Source organism: Doryrhamphus excisus, chromosome 14 (genome assembly GCF_030265055.1).
Source record: "Doryrhamphus excisus isolate RoL2022-K1 chromosome 14, RoL_Dexc_1.0, whole genome shotgun sequence".
NCBI lineage: Eukaryota > Metazoa > Chordata > Actinopteri > Syngnathiformes > Syngnathidae > Doryrhamphus > Doryrhamphus excisus.
The window spans coordinates 9,337,976-9,359,657 of NC_080479.1; the positions used below are offsets into that span (position 1 = coordinate 9,337,976).

At 42.7% G+C, this 21,682-nt stretch overlaps 2 protein-coding genes across 3 annotated transcripts in view; both read left to right on the forward strand.

Moving 5' to 3' along the window:
- Window positions 1–3,486, forward strand: part of nudc (nudC nuclear distribution protein) — a 41,980-nt gene extending 38,494 nt beyond the window's left edge. Inside the window, exon 10 of the transcript XR_009119324.1 lies at window positions 3,476–3,486. The gene's annotated coding sequence lies outside the window, so the exon portion shown is untranslated. The remainder of the gene's footprint in view (window positions 1–3,475) is intronic.
- A 5,304-nt stretch (window positions 3,487–8,790) lies between these two features.
- The window catches only part of arid1ab (AT-rich interactive domain 1Ab), a 37,225-nt gene continuing 24,333 nt past the window's right edge, over window positions 8,791–21,682 (forward strand). The window contains exon 1 of one of the 2 annotated variants that reach the window (XM_058046671.1): window positions 8,791–10,102. In XM_058046671.1, coding sequence (XP_057902654.1) covers window positions 9,227–10,102 — 876 coding nt within the window. In that variant the 5' untranslated portion in view covers window positions 8,791–9,226. The remainder of the gene's footprint in view (window positions 10,103–21,682) is intronic. The other variant, XM_058046670.1, reaches the window with a different exon arrangement.

A 21,682-nucleotide genomic window follows, 5' to 3' on the forward strand; every position in this document is an offset into this window, starting at 1 on the left:
CCTTTGTTGTAGCATTACGTTAGCTTTGTTAGCTAGTTTGTTTATTGTCTGATAATGGAAGACTTTTACCTGCACTGGCTTTTATACCGTGACAGAAACCCTCAAATATACAGTATGGTACTTTGTCTAGTCTATATTGTTTACTTTACTGCGTGTTTAAATAAATACTATTTGGGTATTCCCAATGAGAGGTGGAAGGAAAAGTACTTCCTGCCATTAAAATTATAAGTATATCAAGTATATCAGTAAAGCATGGTATCACAGAATCGAACGTTTGGTATCAATCCACCCATGACCAGCAGCAAAAGCTCAGCTTGGCTTCAAATGTAAAGGTTTGAAATCCGACCCCCCCCCCCCCCCCAGCTTGACAGCACGCAGCCCTATCATCACTTTGTCCCCGCAGGCCCACAGGCCAGTAATTAAGAGCAGTTTGCGTCCTCCTTGTCGGCTTCCATCTTCCCGGATCCCCCGCCGAGTCAAGATAAAGTTTCGTTTTCACAGTTTGATTGTGGGCGGAGTCCTCTTCTTCTTCTTTTCCCCCCCTCCTCCTCTCCTATACTGGAAGACTCCACCCTGTTGGAGCTATTTCCATCACAAGGACCGAGTCCTGACATGTTTTACAGACACCTGCAGCATTTTCATGGAGCTGTTTACTACCGGAAGCTTTCTCTTCATATCATGGAGTATCTCCATTGGAGGATCTCCAGTATCAACCTTTTGGTACCGTAAACCATAACCCAATGCAAGGGTGCAGATATCGTAATAGGACGTTTGTGTGTGATGCCACGAATGTCAAAGAGTGAAAGATGTGGTGGCAACCATGGAACACCAAGCAAGAACTTCTTATGACGTATAAAAATGCTACACATGTCCTGGTGGGTCAGACTAGCTTCTAGGTTTTGTTTTGTCTATTTTATAATAAACATTAATTCATTTTCTATTGGTTCACGAGGGTCGCGGGGGTGCTGGAGCCTATCCCAGCTGTCTTGGGGCGAGAGGCGGAGTACACCCTGGACTGGTGGCCAGCCAATCACAGGGCACATATAGACAAACAACTATTCACACTCACATTCATACCTATGGACAATTTGGAGTGGCCAATTAACCTAGCATGTTTTTGGAATGTGGGAGGAAACCGGAGTACCTGGAGAAAACCCACGCATGCACGGGGAGAACATGCAAACTCCACACAGAGATGGCCGAGGGTGGGATTAAACTCGGGTCTCCTAGCTGTGAGGGCTCCGCGCTAAACTAAACTAAACTAAACTAAACTAAACTAAACTAAACTAAACTAAACTAAACTAAACTAAACTAAACTAAACTAAACTAAAATAAAATAAAATAAAATAAAATAAAATAAAATAAAATAAAATAAAATAAAATAAAATAAAATAAAATAAAATAAAATAAAATAAAATAAAATACAAGCTGTTAAGTGCAGCCCCGTTTGATAAGTTGTTCTTTTGAAATAATACACCAAAAGAAAAAACCCACGCATGCACAGGGAGAACATGCAAACTCCACACAGAGATGGCCGAGGGTGGAATTGAACTCCGGTCTCCTAGCTGTGAGGCCTGCATGCTAACCACCCGAACACCGTGCAGCCCTTATAATAAAACGTTGTTTTCTTAATTGATTTAGAAATGAACAATAATGATTGATAGCATAATAATAATAATGTATGGTATTGTCCAGAAATACAGTATATATTTCAAGGATAAAGAAGCCATGCCATCGGCAAAACAATAACGTGGCGTGGAATTTCCAAACAAGCTGAATTTTGTCGCACTCACAAACGCACACACATAAAACCTGACAGTAAGGTACACACTTTACAATTTATGGGCCACCATGAATCCGCCCGCCATTGATGAATGCACACTTGCACCAAACACCAGCGACGGCAATCCTAAAGCAAGGTTGACCCCCGGTCACACACACACACACGGTTGGATCCTGTCCAGATGGTTGCCATGCAGCCGTTCAACACATCGTCTGGAGTGTGTAGAGGAAGGAAGTGCCACTTAGCAAAGTGCAATGGCCGTTCGACTCTTTCCCAGACACTGTGTATGTGTGTGTGTGTGTGTCCGGTGATATTTAAACTTTTACAACAGAGTCCTTAAAGGAGGCTTAATCCAAACATACGGCTTTGATAGCTAAAGATAATGAAGCAGCTGCCTTATACGGTCACATCCTACCTGATATAATGAAATGGGATCACGTTTTATGACTTTAGTCAATTGCTCCTCTCTGCTGCTGCTTCCTCCCCTTCTCTTAAACGTACCGATCCTTCTCACCTTGGGCCAAAAATCCAAACTGATAGCACAATTCAGGTTACACTGGCTGTGTGCTGATAATTGACTTTTCAACATCTCCCACAAAAAAAAAAATACTTGTTGAAGTCCACATCCCCACCCTCTGTCAAGTCTTCTTTTCTCGGAAAAAGAAAGGCAGATCTCAAATAAAGCCACACGGGCGAGGTTAAGAGCTCTCCAAGCGTACGGTATCCACCTTGCAAGGACGCGTGGAAGAAGTGCTTTGCTCTCTTTTCTGCGGGGATGAAAGAAAGGCAGCCATGCTAGGAATCTTGACTCTCTGGGAAAGGAACTCATCACTGCTGAGCCTGAGATGTGTGTTCCTTGCCTGGAGATCACACAGGCAATCTAGTGGTTGGAAAATAGCTCATATCCAAGTCTTTCACTTTGTATTATTCTTCTATCAGCAGTCTCACGTCTTATTTGCCATGTTGTGAGTGGAAGCCAACTCTTTGACTGATAAACTGCATATAAAGGTGGACGAGTGGTTAGCGTGCAGGCCTCACAGCTATGAGGCCTATTCCAGAATTCCAGTTCAATTCCACCCTCGGCCATCTCTGTGTGGAGTTTGTATGTTCTCCCCGTGGTTCTCCCCTCCTCCCACATTCCAAAAACATGCTAGGTTAATTGGCGACTCCAAATTGTCCATAGGTATGAATGTGAGTGTGAATGGTTGTTTGTCTATATGTGCCCTGTGATTGGCTGGCCACCAGTCCAGGGTGTACCCCGTCTCTCGCCCTAAGACAGCTGGGATAGGCTCCAGCATACCCATGACCCTTGTGAGGATAAGCGGTAGAAAATGAATGAATGAATGAATGTGCACTTGGGGGGCGGGGGGACAAAACAAGAATAATTCTATTTCAACATTTTCCATACAAAGTACAACAATGAGTCTCGCACACAATAAAACTAAAATAAAGTAAAATTATTCAACCAACCTGCATGCTAGGTTAATTGGCGACTCCAAATTGTCCATAGGTATGAATGTGAGTGTGAATGGTTGTTTGTCTATATGTGTCCTGTGATTGGCTGGCGACCAGTCCAGGGTGTACCCTGCCTCTTGCCGGGATAAGCGGTAGAAAATGAATGAATGAATGAACAAGGTTAGCTTCTTTTTATACTTGTATGACATTTTGGAATGCATAAACAGTCAAATAATAATTTGGTGGGGCTGCACGGCGATCGAGTGCACTATATGAATATATGAATATATATAAAATGAATGAATGCACTATATCAGAGGTGGGCAAACTATGGCTCGGGGGCCACATGTGGCCCACCAAGCGTTTGAATCCGGCCTGCCAGTTGTTTTCTAAGTATTTCAACTTTTAACATACAAACTGGCAACATGACTTGCAAGTTGGATGTCTGATTTAGTAAAAAAAACAAAAAAAGTAAAATTAAATGTCATAGTTTGATGTTTTCTGATGTTTAAGTGCTCCTGAAAAAGGGACATGATAACATACAGCTGATAATATAACACTTTCTTTATTTATGATTACAACTTTATGCTGCACAGCGGTCAAGTGGTTAGCGCGCAGACCTTACCTTAGTGAGTGTGAATGGTTGTTTGTCTATATGGGCCCTGTGATTGGCTGGCCACCAGTCCAGGGTGTACCCCGCCTCCCGATGGGTTCCAGTACCCCCCATGACCCTCGTGAGGATAAGCGGTAGAAAATGAATGAATGCACTATATCAGAGGTGGGCAAACTATGGCCCGGGAGCCACATGCGGCCCACCAAGCGTTTGAATCCGGCCTGCCAGTTGCTTTCTAAGTATTTCAACTTTTGACTTTTTGACTGACTTGCAAGTCAGATGTCTGATTTAGTAAAAAAAAAACAAAAAAATGTTTTTTAATTAAATGACATAGTTTGATGTGGTCCTCTGATGTTTACGTGCTCCCAAAAAAAGGGACATGATAACATACAGCTGATAATATAACACTTTTACAGATAAAATTAGACAAATAATTCAAGAAAAATTATAAGCATAAAATAGTGTGTGTTTATTAAATATATCTTCTGGCCCCCGGGACAATTTTGTTAACTCAATGCGGCCCACAAGTCAAAATATTTGCCCACCCCTGCACTATATATATATATATATCTTCCACAGCCCATAGGAAGGACTACAAATGGTATACTTTGGCATTAGCACTCTTTTTTGTGTTTCCATAGCAACCGTGAGAAACAATACAATCTGTTCAAATGCACAGATGTAAAGATTTGCACTCAATGGAGACAGTTGATAGATTTGTTTTGCAGAGAGGGAAAAGGTGATGGATGAAATGGAGATGTTGGAGTGATGGAGGTACCTGTTAGAGACCAGGCCCTGAGCGTGTATATCAATATGGGCTGCTGCGGCAGGCTGAGAAGATTGGATTGGACATGAATGAATAGAAGAGGCTGATTGGCAAGCAGCTGTACTTTTCAGCCATCAGGAGACGAGACGACCGTATGCAAAGCATTTCTGCGTGTTATTCTTGATAAAACTGCTGATGGGAGTTCATTCCCCGCCACTCTCAGGAGACCAATCTTCTCATATCGGGAAATTGGATGTATTTCAGGAGCACTGTCATTTTCCTTTCGCTCTAGTTTGGTTTACATGTGTAGCTTTTGTTGTGTCTGTCTCTATAGTGTTGTTTCAACAATACACAACAAACTTATTTGGGAACAATTTAACAAGTTCATACAACAATGTACATCTCTTTGTGGAGTTTGCATGTTCTCCCCGTGCATGCGTGGGTTTTCTCCGGGTACTCCGGTTTCCTCCCACATTCCAAAAACATGCTAGGTTAATTGGCCACTCCAAATTGTCCATAGGTATGAATGTGAGTGTGAATGGTTGTTTGTCTATATGTGCCCTGTGATTGGCTGGCCACCAGTCCAGGGTGTACCCCGCCTCTCGCCCGAAGACAGCTGGGATAGGCTCCAGCACCCCCGCGAGCCTCATGAGGATAAGCAGTAGAAAATGACATTATTTTTGTACTGATTGTAAATTACTGGGGAGGCACGGCGGTCTAGTGGTTAGCGCGCAGACCTCACAGCTAGGAGACCAGGGTTCAATTCCACCCTCGGCCATCTCTGTGTGGAGTTTGCATGTTCTCCCCGTGCATGCGTGGGTTTTCTTCGGGTACTCCGGTTTCCTCCCACATTCCAAAAACATGCTAGGTTGAATAAAAGAATGAATGTGCACTTGGGGGGAGGGGGGAAAAACAGGAATAATTTTATTTCAATTTTCCAAACAAAGTACAACAATGAGTCTCGCACACAATAAAACTAAAATAAAGTAAAATTATTCAAACAACATGCATGCTAGGTTAATTGGCAACTCCAAATAGGTCCATAGGTATGAATGTGAGTGTGAATGGTTGTTTGCCTATATGTGCCCTGTGATTGGCTGGCCACCAGTCCAGGGTGTACCGCCTCTCGCCCGAAGACAGCTGGGATAGGCCCCAGCATCCCCGCGAGCCTCATGAGGAAAAGCGGTAGAAAATGAATGAACTAAAATGACATTATTTTTGTAATGATTGTAAATTACTGCTGATGGCCCCCGAATATCCCTGCTTTAGGGACCCACGTTACTGATGGGGCTATTAACTATGATACATTCCAGTGGAATTGTGTCCGTTGTAAAGTTAAAGGAAAGTTTTTGCAACCAGCAGCTCCAAGCTAGCAGCTGATATTAGTGAAATAATGGGATGAGAGGCAGGCCCGTCTTGCCTCCTTGGCGACGGGGCGAGGGTGATGCATCATGGTCACGGAGGGTGGCTTGGTGGGGACTAAGTAAACACTCTTAAATCATCAACCACCCCCCTCTCCTGTCACCTATGCCCCTCCCACAACACCAACTGTGACACAGCCCAGGCCAAACTGATGCAACAATCTTCACTAGAAATTCGATTGATCAAGCCACCGTTGGCAGACTAACCAAGAATGGCCGTCTCTTCGTAAAGCGTCGCGAGTCCTATCACTTTCAGGAATCATAATGTCCTCGTACTTGCTGTTAAGCTTGTCCGGACTGGCAGCTCGCCGCTTTTGGAAAGAACACCATCGCCGTGTAAAACAAGGATTGCATGCATAAATGCATGACACTCTTTTGCTGTGCACGGGAGCTTTTTTTATTTTATTATTTTTTTTTTAAAGCATAATATTTCTGTTCTCCCAAAGAGGTTTAACTTGCTTTTAAGTCACAGCCAGGCCCAGCAACAGATAGATGACTTTCAAGGTGTTGAAGAACCAGGAAAGGCATGCACAGCGTATTGCAGGGGAGTTTGGAGAAGCGCAATGTATGAAAGCGAGGAGTGAGTGCACCCCATAATAATAAACAGCAAGTTTATGCTAAAAGAGAAAGCACCCTACCCCCTCCTCCCTCACAGCCTTGTCTCTTCGGTTTCTGATAAAAAACACACACACTCCTCCCATAGCCTATATATACAGCGCCTCCACTCTGCATAGCCTCTATTATATGAAATAAACCCCTTCAAATGTGCTTTTTGTGCTTTGACACACACACACACACAGACGTAACCGGTGTGCAACTTAAAGCTGAAATAAAATGATGTTTTCACTGTTCTCCCAGAGAGCTCCGCATTGTAGAGAGAAAGGGCTGAGCAGAGCAGAGCGCTGCTGCTTCCCATCCCCCACCTTCACATAGCAAAGTTCTGCTTGCTTTTGCAAGCGCCGATGCTGCTTTCACGGGCTGCACTCGCGGCTCGTAAACGCAAGCTGTCACAGTGAGCGCTTCGCCCCAATGTGTTTATTCATGTCATTTCTTGTATTGTTTGGACTTGTATTCATTAAGCCCGGTTTACTGAAGAAATAAAATAAAATGTAATATGGTAAATAGGGCGGTAAAGATAAGAACGTGAGTGATTCAGTTGCTTTCAGTATGATGGCGATCTATCGTTTTATCTCGTTTTCCCTCATTGTCGTTTCGGTCCGTGGCTGTCCCTAGCATGAGTGTTATTTGTTGACATGCTGCAATGAAAGTTTCTCGTTCTTCTCATTCTCTTTGACTGCCCGGTAATCTACGTGTCATGCGGAAGCTCCGAGGGTAAGTGAAGGCAGCAACTAGGCTGCTGCTGCCATGAGAGAGCAAGGCAGGCAGGGAGCACGAAGAAAGGGGGTGGGGAGAGAGACAGTAGAAGAAGAAGAGCCACTGTGTGTCTCTTCCTATTAATTGTGTTGGCTGACTTTAGCTTCTATCGTCCTGTTCTCCTGCACAGTTGGCATGAAATTCCACTTTATTATGGCAACATGTGAATTTCAAAGGCACTTCTTTATGTAGCAATGTGTGTGCTCAAATCCACCCCCCCATCTTTCTCACTAGCTTGTAATTTCATGCTTCCGTCTACTATACTTCTCTCAGCAGCACACAGGCACAACAATAAATGCTAACGTTTTTATTAAAGTTCATTTTGTTGTCATCTGAATTAGACTAGTACGCATCACCATAATTCTATAAACTATGCATGTTTTTCCACATGCAGCGTAGTACAAAGTATTTACATAGTATTATACAGAGTCTATTAACATTTATTATTCGTATGCATGTCTAAAGGTCTGGCATGGGGTACATTGGTGGCCATCTATGTATTATAAAACTGTTCAAATTATTATAAAAATGTTCAAATATCAAACACAATCATTTTAAACTACCAAAGACACGCTACCAGCTACAGCAGGGACAAGCAGACTTTTTGACTTTTGACATTAACACATATACAAACAGACAATTGGCGTATATACTGTATACCATATGTCCATAGATATTTGGATTACTTATTTTTGTGTACTGCTACTGGGCAATTTACTGCTATAAATGTATGTCTCCGTTGCAGGACTAATAAAGGTGCATTCTATTCTATTCTTATGACTGCAGACGCAAAGTCTATTGCTCCTAGCGTTAACACACAGATAAAGTATTGTCAATAAGCTTACTGTACACATATGAAGAGTGATGCATCGCATTCTTTGGCCCCTGTTTTGATCTCAAGAGAGACTGGACCCACAGAAAACTGTCTGAAAAAGATGTGTTGTCTAAAATTGCGAGTCTGCAGGTTTGTAAATACAAAGTAACAGCATGTTGTAAAAGTGTATTTTAGACATTTTTCATTAAATCTCAGTTATATGTATTGCTTTGCAGATATATTTTACTTGCATCACTCAGGAATCCACATTCACACTGGATCAAACGAACCTTAGCTTCCAGCAGAGCAAACCGACCCTTGTCTGTTTTAACCAGACCAAAAATGACAAGTGTGAACGCACCCTTGATTTTTGCAGTCCATTGCCCCTGATTTGCATACGACTTAAAGTGGGCCACTTTTAAAGCTAACACGCAGGACCTTTTAGAGCCGTCGAAATGTTTATGTATGAGTTGAGTGAAAACGAATTAGACCAGAAATAATGGCTCTTCTTGGGTGTAAACAATGTTAATAGCACAAGTCAGTCCGGATCCAGTGTGGCGTGAGGATCCACTTCCGGGTTTTCGCGGTTTCCAGGCAGCTCGCTAAGATGGCTGTGTCTCGCGGAGCCTCGTGTTGGTTTGCTCGACTTGTCGCTGGCGTTCTACTTGTGTGATAGAACCCCCTCATTTTTACGTTTATTTAACGCAACAAACACACTCTGGCGTCGGCGAAATCCACTAACCTGGCTCTCTATTCGCCTTTTCTCTTCCCCCAAACTTTCCCCTCTCCTGTTTTGAGTTGAAACGGAGTCGCGGTGGATTTACCGGATACCGGGTCCGGACGGAGGGCAAAGGGGGGGAATGAACCGGGACAACGGGTACGTTGTGATCAATCAAATTGTATTTATATTCAATGATTATTCGAAGTTTAATTGTGAGTGAGTCGCCTTGCTGAGAGAAAGCGGCTGTAGAAAGAGTGGGGGGAGAGCGAGAGGGATATCATGGCCGCTCAGGTCGCCACTCTCAACACTAGCCCGCCATCCGAACTCAAAAAGCCGGATCGGGACTCGCAGGAGGAGTCGGCGGCACCGGGGGAGAAGCAGCATGAGAACAAGGACGCGGGCGGAGGATCTCCCGGCCAAAAGGAACTGCAGGACGGGACCGATGCTGGGAACGCTGGGGGAGGAGGGGATCCTGATATGAAGAACGGCAACGGGAATCTGCCCAGGGTAAATAATAATAGCAGTAATCAGAATGATTCCGGTGGGCCTGAAGGGAATAATCATCCCGGAATGGGACACCACCACACGGGCCCCTTCCCACCACCTCCGTACGGCTACAACCAGCACTACAGCCGGGCCCCTATTCATCAACATGGCGGACAACAAAGCCCTGGCATGGCAGCTGCATCGGGGCCGGGCATGATGGACCCTTACCCCGCTAACTCCCACGAACATGGCTACCCCAACCACTACAACAACTACTTCCAGAATAGGACTTCATATCAGGGTCAAGGATACGGGGCCATGAATTCCCCGCGTAACAACCAGCCTCCGGCGGCTGGGGGCCAGCCAGGCAAGCAGCAACAGCCAGCAGGAGGAATGGCTACCTCCTATAACAATCAGAGGTATAACATGGGAAACCAACAACCTACGTCCACGCCAACTTTAAATCAGCTTCTGACGTCCCCCAGCTCTGCCAGGAGCTACCCAAACTACCCCCAAGGAGACTACAACAACCAGGAAGGGGGCAGCAAGGCAGCAGGGGACATGGTGAGCAGTCAGTATAGTGGGGTTCATCCGGGTTGGCAACAAAGGACCCACCACCCGCCTCCAATGAGCCCGGGGAACACTGGACAGCCTCCGAATAGAAACCAGGTAACTCTCACTTCTCACACAGACTCTCTCCGACTACTTAAAGTCACTCGGTAGCTCGGTAAAGACACGCTAAGCTAGCATCTTGTATTGGACCAGCCATTGTCTATGTAGCAAGAGCTCTAAAATGGCTGCCTTTCTCTTCCACACACCACCACCTCCCTGCAATAGTGTTTAGATCCAGCTTGGACCCGTGTTTGTTGCTTAAAAACAACTTTTGGCCCGCGTGTGGTGTTCGTATTTGGGCAAGAGTTTGACCAAGTACAGGAAGAGTTTGCAGGAGAAAGTGTGTTTAAGATCAGGAGGGGATATTTCTTTCCCTCTCCAACCTCCATGATAGACGCAAACCAGGTCGCTCGGGTTGTTTGGAGCTAAACAAGACGACGTGCATTGTTGCTATACGTCGCCGTGCATGCTATCAAACTGTCAAGTGTTGAAAACGGCACCTAAATGACAGCCGTCGACGTGCGAAAGCTATTTGCATATTCATTAAGAGAGCACCGTGCATGCTATGTGCTAAAATGCTGCTGCAAAGTCAACGAATGTGCAAATGGAAAACAATTGCATCCCCTTAACTTGGATCAAAAGTATGATTGCGAACGATTTGTCTTGGAGAAGGGGTTTCAATCAGTGTGGTTCCCCCCCACCCCCGCTCTCGATTTGTGTTGTAAACAGAGCCCCGCTGGCTGGAGTTTGCTAAGTGCAGATTGCCTTTTGCTTTGGGATTTGAATTATGGAGGTAAAATCCTGCTGTCAGAGCCACTAGACAGTTGGTCTTAGGTTGACATGCGAGCTGAGATCTGATTGGCTGCCCGTCCCTCCGCTCTCGGCCATTTATAATTGAATCTAATGGAAAGGCTGCAGCCTCCCCACACTGTTGTATACTCCTCCACCGTGTCAAGGAAAAATAGTGCTGCTTTTTCCTCCTCTTTTCCACCGTGGTGTACATTATTGACGCTCGTAAATGAAAATTAATCTGCTGTAAAAATGAATCTGAATGTAATGTTGTGTCGCAGTTGTTTGCTAGCAGAATGACATTATAATATTTGACATTTCCCACAAAAACATATACAACCCGCAGATTTTTCACCATTTCACATTGAATGATTATTTTTAATATTTGGAATATTTAGGAAGGTGTTGAAGCAAATTGACTGAATTACTGATTTATTTAGATTTGAACAGGGAATGAGGAAATAGAAAATGTCAGTTCCAGGGTCAAATCACCACCATCACACCAGGTTTTATTAACTGTGCGAGCTCGTTTTATGCAACATTTTAGCTCACAGACCTATCTGAATGCAATCATGTTTACATGTTACAGTTGTTTGCTAGCAGAATTACATCATAAATACTTGACCATTTCCCACAAAAACAAATACAACCGGCAGATTTTTTGCCATTTCACATTGAATGATTATTTTTAATATTTGGATATTTAGGAAGGTGCCGAAGCAAATTGACTCAATTACTGATTTATTTAGATTTGAACAGGGAATGATGAAATAGAAAATGTCAGTTCCAGGGTCAAATCACCACCATCACACCAGGTTTTATTAACTGTGCGAGCTTGTTTTATGCAACATTTTAGCTCGCAGACTTATCTGAATGCAATCATGTTTACATGTTACAGTTGTTTGCTAGCAGAATTACATCAAAAATACTTGACCATTTCCACAAACCTTATACAACCAGTTGACTTTTGGATTTAGATTTTTCATAATAATTCATATGACAAGCCAAGTCATACAACAACAAATTAAAATTACAGCAAAATATGCAGAAATGATTAGAATTTGTGTGTATATACTGTATAATAGAAAAGGAGGGCGGCACATGGCAAAGGCCTGTTGGTTTGCATGTGACCACAGATATTAGATGACCCATCTCTTTCAGGCAGTTTCTAGTGTCAATTTAGTACTGCTTTATGGTCGTGCTGACTGTTGGTAATATTTGGAATGACGCTCGAGAAACTTAAGATGGATTTGTGTTTGATACACAAATCTGCATGAAGAAGTAAACAAGTCTTTCTCTTAAATGAATTTGAGATTTTGACAGAGGCGTTCTCAAATTTGTTAATGTATGGTGATAGCATGTGTGATGGTTTTGTGGAACTTTAATACAGTATTTTTTGTGTGCGTTTATTTTTCACTCATTTTGCTGACTGGGACATCCTAAGTTGTCCTGGCACTAGCACGTCAGACCGGCTGCTTGCAGATGTGTTTACAAACAGCTAAGGTGTCAGCCAAGTGTCACAGCAAGGATTTTTTTCCCCCTGCAGGTTTACAATAGTGTAATCTACCTGCCCATGTAGACGGCGTGTGAACGGCGCTTACCCGCACGCCTCCCTGGGGTAATACCAGTGTGTGTTCACTTTACAGTTACAGTATGTCGTTTACACAGACAGGAGATCTCATGCAGAAAAGAAAACATAGACATGGAAAGGCTTTGTGCTAATATGTATGGCCTACAAGGTCACGGAATGGTTTGATTTGAGTTGTTGCCTCCAACACCGAATGAAGGAATACCAGCCATCTGTTTCTCCTCCTTATCCATAAGGACTTTCTTTAGTATTACCGTATTGACCCAAATATAAGACGACCCTGAATACAAGACTTTTTTTGTGTGCTGTTTTGTTACCAATATGGCTTAAAAGTTTATTGATAATGGTTTGAGGACACTGCTTCACTGATCACCATATTCAAATTAGCAAGATTTGGTCTACACCAGGAGTGGGCAAACTTTTTGACTTGCGTTGAGTTTACAAAACTGTCCGGGGGGGCTAAAATCTATATTTAACACACACAATTCTAACGGTCCACCTTGAATTAGTTGCCTAATTTTATCTGTAGAAGTGTCACACTATTAGCTATATGTTGTAAATATTTGTAAATAAGTAAAATAAATAATAATAATAATAATAATAAATGTCCCTTTTTTTTTGACCACTTTAAACATCAGACCACATCAAACTCGGAAATTGAGTTTTGTTGTTTGTTTGTTTTTTTTTTTTTTACTGAATAAGACATCTGACCTGCAAGTCATGTTGCCAGCATGTTTGTTAAAGTTGTAATACTTAGACTAACTGGCAGGCCGGATTCAAACGCTTGGTGAGCCGCATGTGGCCCCCAGGCTGTAGTTTGCCCACCCCTGGTCTACACCATAAAAGTGCAGTCGTCGTAATTAATCACTGTATAGTATTCAATGTTAATAAATGTAATGTTTTTGTAGTTAAAGCATAGAAAACCCGGGACTTTCTAAATACGGATTTGACCATTAGAACCCCATAGACATGAAATAACACCCATGTTGTCACCATTGCATTGCTATTATTCATTGTCCATCAATCCATTTTCTATGATACTTGTCGTCACTATGGACGATGCTGGAGCCTATACTCGCTGACTCTGGGTGAGAAGCAGGGTACACTCGTGACTGGCCACCAGCACATATACACAAACAACCATTTGCGCTCATATTCATACCTATGGGCAATTGAGTGTCTCCAATTAACCTAACATGCTTATTTTTGGGCTGTGGAAGGAAACCGCAGTACGCGTACAAGCCATGTAAACTACACACACAGATGCTCAAACGAAGATTCAACGTTCAAACCAAGGTCCCCCCCGATCTCCTGACTCTGTGGCCAGCATGCTCAGCACTCGGCCCCACCGTGCAGCCTCTATTATTCATTGTTTACGCCGGATTGCACAACAAGTTAGTAAGCTAGCAAGCTAACCAGCTAGCCTCATTTATTTCTTCTGAACCTAAACGGTTTCAAACAGAATGGGGAAGGACACAGAAGCCAGAACGCCAAGAACGTACCACTTCCATATGGAATGGGAGGAGAATGTTTTTTTTGCTTCAAAATATCCACTAATAAATGTGTGAATACCACACCCCAGCTGAAGGCTGTAAAATATAAACTAGGAAATTAATTATTTTGGATTAATTTCACTGTATTGACATCATCGCATATCGAATTGTAGACACGATTAAACATTTAAAACATTAACATTAAAAACAAAAATGAATATTATTTGTGGAGTAAGTTATGTTTTTCCACACACGTGAATGGATGCATACATGCCAATCCTAGCAAAACAATTTGTCCATTTTCATCATACTGTCCAACCTGTGGAATATTCTGCAGTTTTTTGTTTTGGTGTGTTCTCAAGGGACTCCCATTCATTGTTGGTGTTTGGCCGTGTTGTTTTCACTTGTGTGTGTTTCTGTTTGGTATGATAGCCTGAAGCGCTACCAGAGATCAGTCGGTCAAATCGAAGATGATGCCGGCTTAAGAAATGGGCATGCTTGCCATTTTGGAGCTTTTAAAACCTTAGCATGAGGCAGTCTTGTGTTTAGAATAAACCTTTTGTTTTCATAAACACAAAGCACTTCATCATCTTGACTGCCCTGTGAAGACGCAAGTAAGGTTTTACAGCGGCTCATTGCTCTTTCAGATTGTAACTTTTTTATAGATGTGGACTAGAAAGGCGTTGAGGCACTGTTGGTGCAAATAACAAATTTGTTATTTTTAAATTAGCTATGTGCAGAGGTGTGTGATACTGATGAAGGTCATGGTTGCAACAGAAACCAAATTTAATCTGTACAATAATTCTCTGAAAACTGAACATCAAAGGGTCGGGGATCCTTTTTCTTATCAAGTCCTCTGAGGGCCACGCCATCATGCAATGCAATATACAGTTTGATGCTATACAGTGTGCATATCAGAAATAGGTATTCATTATTGTTACAGTCATTTGTGGATGGCTTTTGGGTGACTTAACAGTTCTGCAAATTACAACAAATTTCATTCCTGTTTGAACACAATTAAATAGAAGTTTTTAACTAATATGTTGAGTTTTTTGCGTTTAGAGATCCCATATTGTACTGTTTTCCCGCTATTTTGTGTATTGTATTGGTTTGCGTTTTCCCTTCATGACCATATGAAAACCTTAAAATAACTTTAAAAGCGGTCGCTTGAGCGGCCCTTCTCTTGAAAGCGGAGCAAACAGGTGAGGCAGATGATAGATTTTTATCTGGTTTGGTGCTCATAAAGAAGCTCCAGGGACGCATGTTACATCATTAAAAAGTCAATTTTGCATAAAAGGAGACCTTCCCCACCCTTGCGCTAAATATTATCAGCAACGTCTTATGCAAGAACGGCGTATGGTCAGTCTGAACCCTGCAACGTTGTTCATTGTTAGTTGTACTTTTGCCGAGTTCATTAAATCCTTAAATTCATCCTTCCTTTCAAACGGGCATGTGTGATTCCATCATTCCTTGCATAGCGATACACTGAAGGTAACTATGTTGGCTGCTATGGCAGGTGCTTTCCCTTTTTTTTTTAAAGATGTCTTCTTGCATCGAAGGCTCACATCCCAGGATTGAGTTTGTATTACATCCCAAATCCTAATGGAAACCCACCAAAGCAAGGGTGTTATTTATTGAGTTGACTGCTGCTAATGGATCCGTCTAGAAGGGAGGCCCCCGCTGCAAATTGCAAAGTAGCTTGCAAATCAAACTCGTGTAATGAAGGCGGGAGATATTAATCACATCAAATGTCTTGCCTAGCTGCGGCGTATCATTCACGAGCAATGCATTATACAAATACTTATTTGGTGCATCACAGCTATGATCAGTTGCCAGACTCAAAAGAATGAACCGGCAACGACTGGTGCAGTGTGGCATCGAGATTCGCAGAGAATGTCTGTGATGCCCTGGCGCCTTGCCGGTTATATATGATAACGTCCCATTTTATAAAAGAACTCTGTGGCAAGACTCCAAAATACAGTTGTCCCCAAGTGAAAGAAGCTTCTCTCATTCCATGTGGAAGTGGTAAGTTTTTGTCTTTGTTGTTGTTCTTCCCCACTCTGTTTGAAGCACTAAGTTTTTAGAATAAGTAAATTGGAGAGGTGAACTAGGTAGCTTGGTAGCTAGCACTGGTCATCTATATATGTCACTGCAGTGATACCGTAGCCTGCATAGTGGATGTAACGTATTTTCTGGACTATAAGTCGCACAAGGCCAAAAATGCATAATTAGGTAGAAAAAAACATAAGTTGCATTTTTTGTGGGTAATTTATTTTACAAACTACTTGACCAAAACAGACATTATGTCCTTTTGGAAGGCAAGTTCTAACAATAAAAGAATAGAGAACAGGCTGAATAGGTGTAAGATATGCTAACACAATGCTTATTCAGCTACACAAAAAATAAACATGTACAGAAAAGGTGTGCAGTGTTTATCTAACAAACGGTTTTGTCATTTATAAGTCGCTCTGGAGTATAAGTCGCAGGAACAGCCAACCTATGAAAAAGTGCGACTTATAATGCGGAAAATACGGTAAATAAAGTGAGTGTAAAAGTGACTGTTGGGGTGTTATTTCATGTTTACAGTTCTCTAATAATGTTTAAAACATGTATTTAGAAAGTCCTAAAGGGGTTTTTATGTACTTAACTACGAAAATAATTTGTTTATTAATATTGAGTCCCACTTGGAGGGAATTCACTTTTGGAGCCAAATAACTGCAATAAATGAGTCAAAACCTGCCATATAATGAATGCTGCTGCCATGCCTGTCGTCGTAAACACGTGACATTTCAAGAAATGTATCCTTAAATACGGCCATGGTGTTTTGGCGCTAGTGGGTGTGGCCCCTCCCAATATAGTAAATTTCAGCAATACATGCAGATCAAATACAATACTGCCAGTAATGGATGGTGGACGCTGTACAAAAGAGGAACGTGCTTCGTTCACGAGGGGAAGTTTACTCTTAGCTCTTTAGCCCTGCACTGCTGACTAATGATTCTCCACAGGCCACATGGACAGCATGCTGCCTTCCGGCACTGTGTGTGTGTGTGTATATGTATGTATGAGATGTGGTTGTGTGTGTGTGTGTACGAGGGAGAAACAGTGTCAGTGATACCCAGGGGGAGGGGTTGTTTTGTGAATGATCTTCGTCTGCCCCTGACAGCTGTGTGTTTGTGTTACGCTGCACTTATTTGGTGGTCGTGTGTGTGTGTGTGTGTGTGTCTAAGCTGCCGCCTCAGGATGCTCTCTGACCCGCTCTAGCTTCTTGCGTCACCGGCCGTTCATCTTCCGTAAGTGACGCCTTGCTTCCCATCCCACAGTTGGCCTTAAAGTCACCAAGCAGCACACCGTATGAAACTGGACACTATTCAAACAACCATCTCCTAATGTTGTATAAAATGACCCAATCTGCGTTATTATGGCACATTTAAGCACACTAAAAGAGAGATAAACAATCTCTTCTTAAGGACAAATGTCAAAGCGGGGTCTCATTGCACCGGCGAGGGCGGGGATGTAAAGATAATTCATTCCCTTTGACACTTGCCTTCTTAAAGGCTCCAGATTAGCATAGTAATATCCTTTACTGAGCCGGCGTGAGGCTGGAGACTTCATCGTGGTGACGTATGGTGTCGGATTGAAGTGGTTAACCTTTTAAATGGCAGCAGTTGTTGATACCAGAAGGAAGAAAGCGATGCTTCCTCGTAGCCATCATACGCTTAATAGCTTGGAAAAAAGGAATGTTTTTTCTCTCAATGGCTTGTGCTGTCTAACCCCTTAAGCCCTGGGCCATGTTTCTCGAGAGTGACATAACTAAAGTTATTTCACTGACTCAACAAGGTCTACATTTGGGACTTTGATGCTTTTGATATTCATTCACATCCTCAATTTTAGGAATTTTAAAATCCTGGTTTTAGTAGTGAAATGTACAGGTACTTCTTAAACTGGTACTGTTTCAAGTCAGCAGTTAATGCAAAAAGTGAAAATGAAAATTTGTTTAAAAAAAAAATCAATGGGACGCGGATGAGGTTATGCTTACAAAACGTGTGAAAAGAAGGGAATACACCTAGGGATGGGGCCGATCTGATCCAGTATCTGTACGATACCCGTTCAAGTCATGGATCGTTCACATGCCGCCTGCTGAGGTTTCTGATCCATGAGCAGCAAATGTAGCCAAAAAAAGTATCATCGTATATTGCCTTCTCCACACACACTCCACACGCACTGCAGCCACGCAAACGCTCCTTCGGACCAGTTCATGTCCACACCAAACTGTTGGACATCACAAACACCCAACACTACACAAACCATGCCTGTAGAGAGGAGTTTATTGCAGACTTGTGTGTTGTCCGACTGTCTGAACGTGTCATGCCCAGCGCTTGTTTGCCTAGCACTGCATGTTCCCTCATTCTTTTGGTCACATCGTCATTCTTAGAACTGGAGATTTTACAATAATATTAAAGTAAACAGAGCTCTCGTGTAGGAATAATATCGCAATCGGAAAATATCCATTCATTCATTTTCTACCGATTATCCTCACGAGGGTCACAGGGGTGCTGGAGCCTATCCTAGCTGTCTTCGGGCGAGAGACGGAGTACACCCTGGACTGGTGGCCAGCCAATAACAGGGCACATATAGACAAACAACCATTCACACTCACATTCATACCTATGGACAATTTGGAGTCTCCAATTAACCTAGCATGCATGTTGTTTGAATAATTTTACTTTATTTTAGTTTTATTGTGTGTGAGACTCATTGTTTTACTTTTTATGGAAAATGTTGAAACCTAGCATGTTTTTGGAATGTGGGAGAAAACCGGAGTACCCGGAGAAAACCCACTCATGCACAGGGACAACATGCAAACTCCACACAGATAATGGCCAAGAGTGGGATCGAACTCTGGTCTCCTAGCTGTGAGGTCTGTGTGCTAACCACTCAACTGGAAGATAGGCAATTTTACAAAAAGTAAATACAAGAGCAAACATTGCAGACATTATTTCATGCGATATGCATGGTACATGAATTATTGACGTACCGATATTAAACCAGAGAAGGAGCAGGGGTAAGAATATTTGTGAGGGATGACTGTATTTACTTATTTGGCACAGTGTGGACGCAAATTCTTTTCAACCCGGCATTTCCATGTGGACAGGAGCTGTATTTGGAGAGCCTTCATTGAGTCATTCATTCATCAGTAGGACTGTGTGTTGTTGGGTCAGATTTTCTATATTCAGTCATAGACCCACACAAGTTATTCTCATCTTACAAAACAAACATCCAGCATTTATGAACCGATCTCATGGGAATCATCTCAGGAAAATATGACTTTGGCCTGAAATGTTGAACGGCAAACATTCACTCGCCTTCAAAATCACACCGAGCTGCCAGGTATCAGTCTTCACTGAAACTGTGAAGAAATGTCTCAGTCAGCTTCAAATACAAATTTGGTATTTGTTACGTATTGCATACTTGTACTAGTTTAGCCAGAGGAGTAGATTTTCTTAAAACCAAAGAGTGCAGGTTGCTGTCGCCTCTTTTAAAATTCCTGGGAACAGCTGGATGAACATCTGGGTGATGCGATGCCTGAGCTGGGCGTGAAACATTAGCACCAGGAGGTGCAGACTGTCACCTCCTGGTGCCCACCCCAGGCCCGCCTTTGCTTGTTGTTGTGTGCCATTCAGTGGTCAGCACACCCAAGGCAGATACATAGAGATGCCATACTAATTACTTAATTGAAAACATGACCTCTTTGGTTGTTTTGTTCCCCCCTCCCCCTGTTTACGCTAAGTCACATTTATGGCTCTTTTACTGTTCTCTTTTCCCATCAGCCTCAGTTAGCCTTCCTCTTAAGGTTATTTTTAGCCTAAAGTACTTGAAATGTTTAGGGCAGAGTAAGGAATCTACTTTGCGTCTGTTTGATTTTATTAATTTCGCTACTCTTAATGTGTCCTTGTCTATGCAATAATTGGGAACTTAATGAGTTATAATCAGTTCAATTTGAAGATGTTTATCACCAGACAATAAAAAGTTTATTTCTGGAAGTCTATGATTAGCTGCACATTGAAATTTTGAAAGGATTGTTTGTTGGGGCATTACTGGAAACCATTCTTTGGTTCCTGGAATTGTTTTTTTCCCCCTGACATTTTCAATTTGGCAAACGTGACTGTGATAATGATGAAAATATTGAGGTTTAATGGTAATAAGTTCTGGCTGCAGCCCTCAGAAGAAGCATAGACACATCAGACGGCAGCCAGGTTTTGGTTGCTATGGTTAGCTGGTACTATAGATTAAGCACTGCCTCAATATATGTGGTGAAAATTTTCTTAAACTTTTACTTCTGTTGGCTAAAAGAGCGTGCTTCTCCCACTGTGACTGTGGATAACATCATCAGTGTGATGTAAGCCGCTAAGACCAACGTGCACACATCCACGTGGCTTGCCCTTTAGAAAAAAAAAAACACAATTGCGCCCATAAAATTGACCCCTGTGGTCGAGGGATAGGATATCCTGTCCCTCTTTGTGACATGTGATGTGCGCCACCATACGAGCGCGGCCTTACGGCGGGCGTGTGTTTGGGCTGGTGTGTTGCGTGCTGAGGGGCTTTAAAGAGGAACAATGGTGTGTGTGCCGTGGCGGATTAAATTAGCAGCAGTTGTTTATCGTCTGCCCCTGCCACACTACCCCCCCATCGTTCCATCTGCTTCACTCGTCCCCAGTGCTGCTCCAGAGGGCCCCCGCCCCTCTACTATAGCCTTTACAAATCCCTCCACGTCACACACACACTTTTGAATAGTTGCGATATCCACCAGCAGGCCAGTCATGACACAGTACATCAGCGCAACCTCTTCTGCCAAGAGTACTCGGGCTTTCCTTTATGCAGATTAGCCATGTGCTAATTGTGGTTATTTATTTATTTATGGAAGACAGAAAAGGGAGGGGAGGACTTACCTCTCAAATTTGATGACTGAGCAGACAAAAAGAGAGTGAGTGTTCTTTCTCATCCCCGAGGTTTGCAGCTTTGGCGGTGAGGAGGGAGGGGAGAATTTTGATAAATGTGCACGCGTGCAGTGTGGCCGAGTTGAATGAATGACTGTAATGTGATAGCACCTCGCCAGTTATAGATGATAACCGTCACATTTAATTAAAGAAATCAATAGACTCCAAAAAATAATCCAGAAGTCAATACCTTCCGAATGCTTGCTCAGACATGTCATATAATGAATGCAACGCTCCTCCCGCCCTGCAAGATACGTCCAGGGGAGGATTGTAAACATGCAACCATATACAAACAGAGGGAAACATTGGTGTGTGTGTGTGTGTACTTGTCATCCAGTATTCATGTCAGCCTTTAATGGAGCTGATATTTTGTTCTTGTCACTACGATATCTTTCTTGGTGATTATTGTGCAACCAATATTGTTGAACTAAAGCCTAATGCTTCTTTGACAATATAACAAGCAGCATTACCTCATGGTGCGAGCAGTGGAAAAGTGGCTCAGAGGCAGAAGAGCATCAGTCCTTAATGGTTATGTACACCAAAAAGAAGCCATTGATTTATGTGTTTTCACTACAAATACACGATGGCCTTATTTAAACCTCTCTGAGATCTTTTGGAGAGTGTATGTAACGCTGTGTCAAATGGGAACGACTTAAGTAACAGCAGAAAAAAAAAGCCCAACTGGTAAACAGATCAATGAAGGCCGGAACGGTGAACTGGCTGCGCCGTTATCTCCAGGTCTGCAGCACTGACATCTTAACATGATCGAACG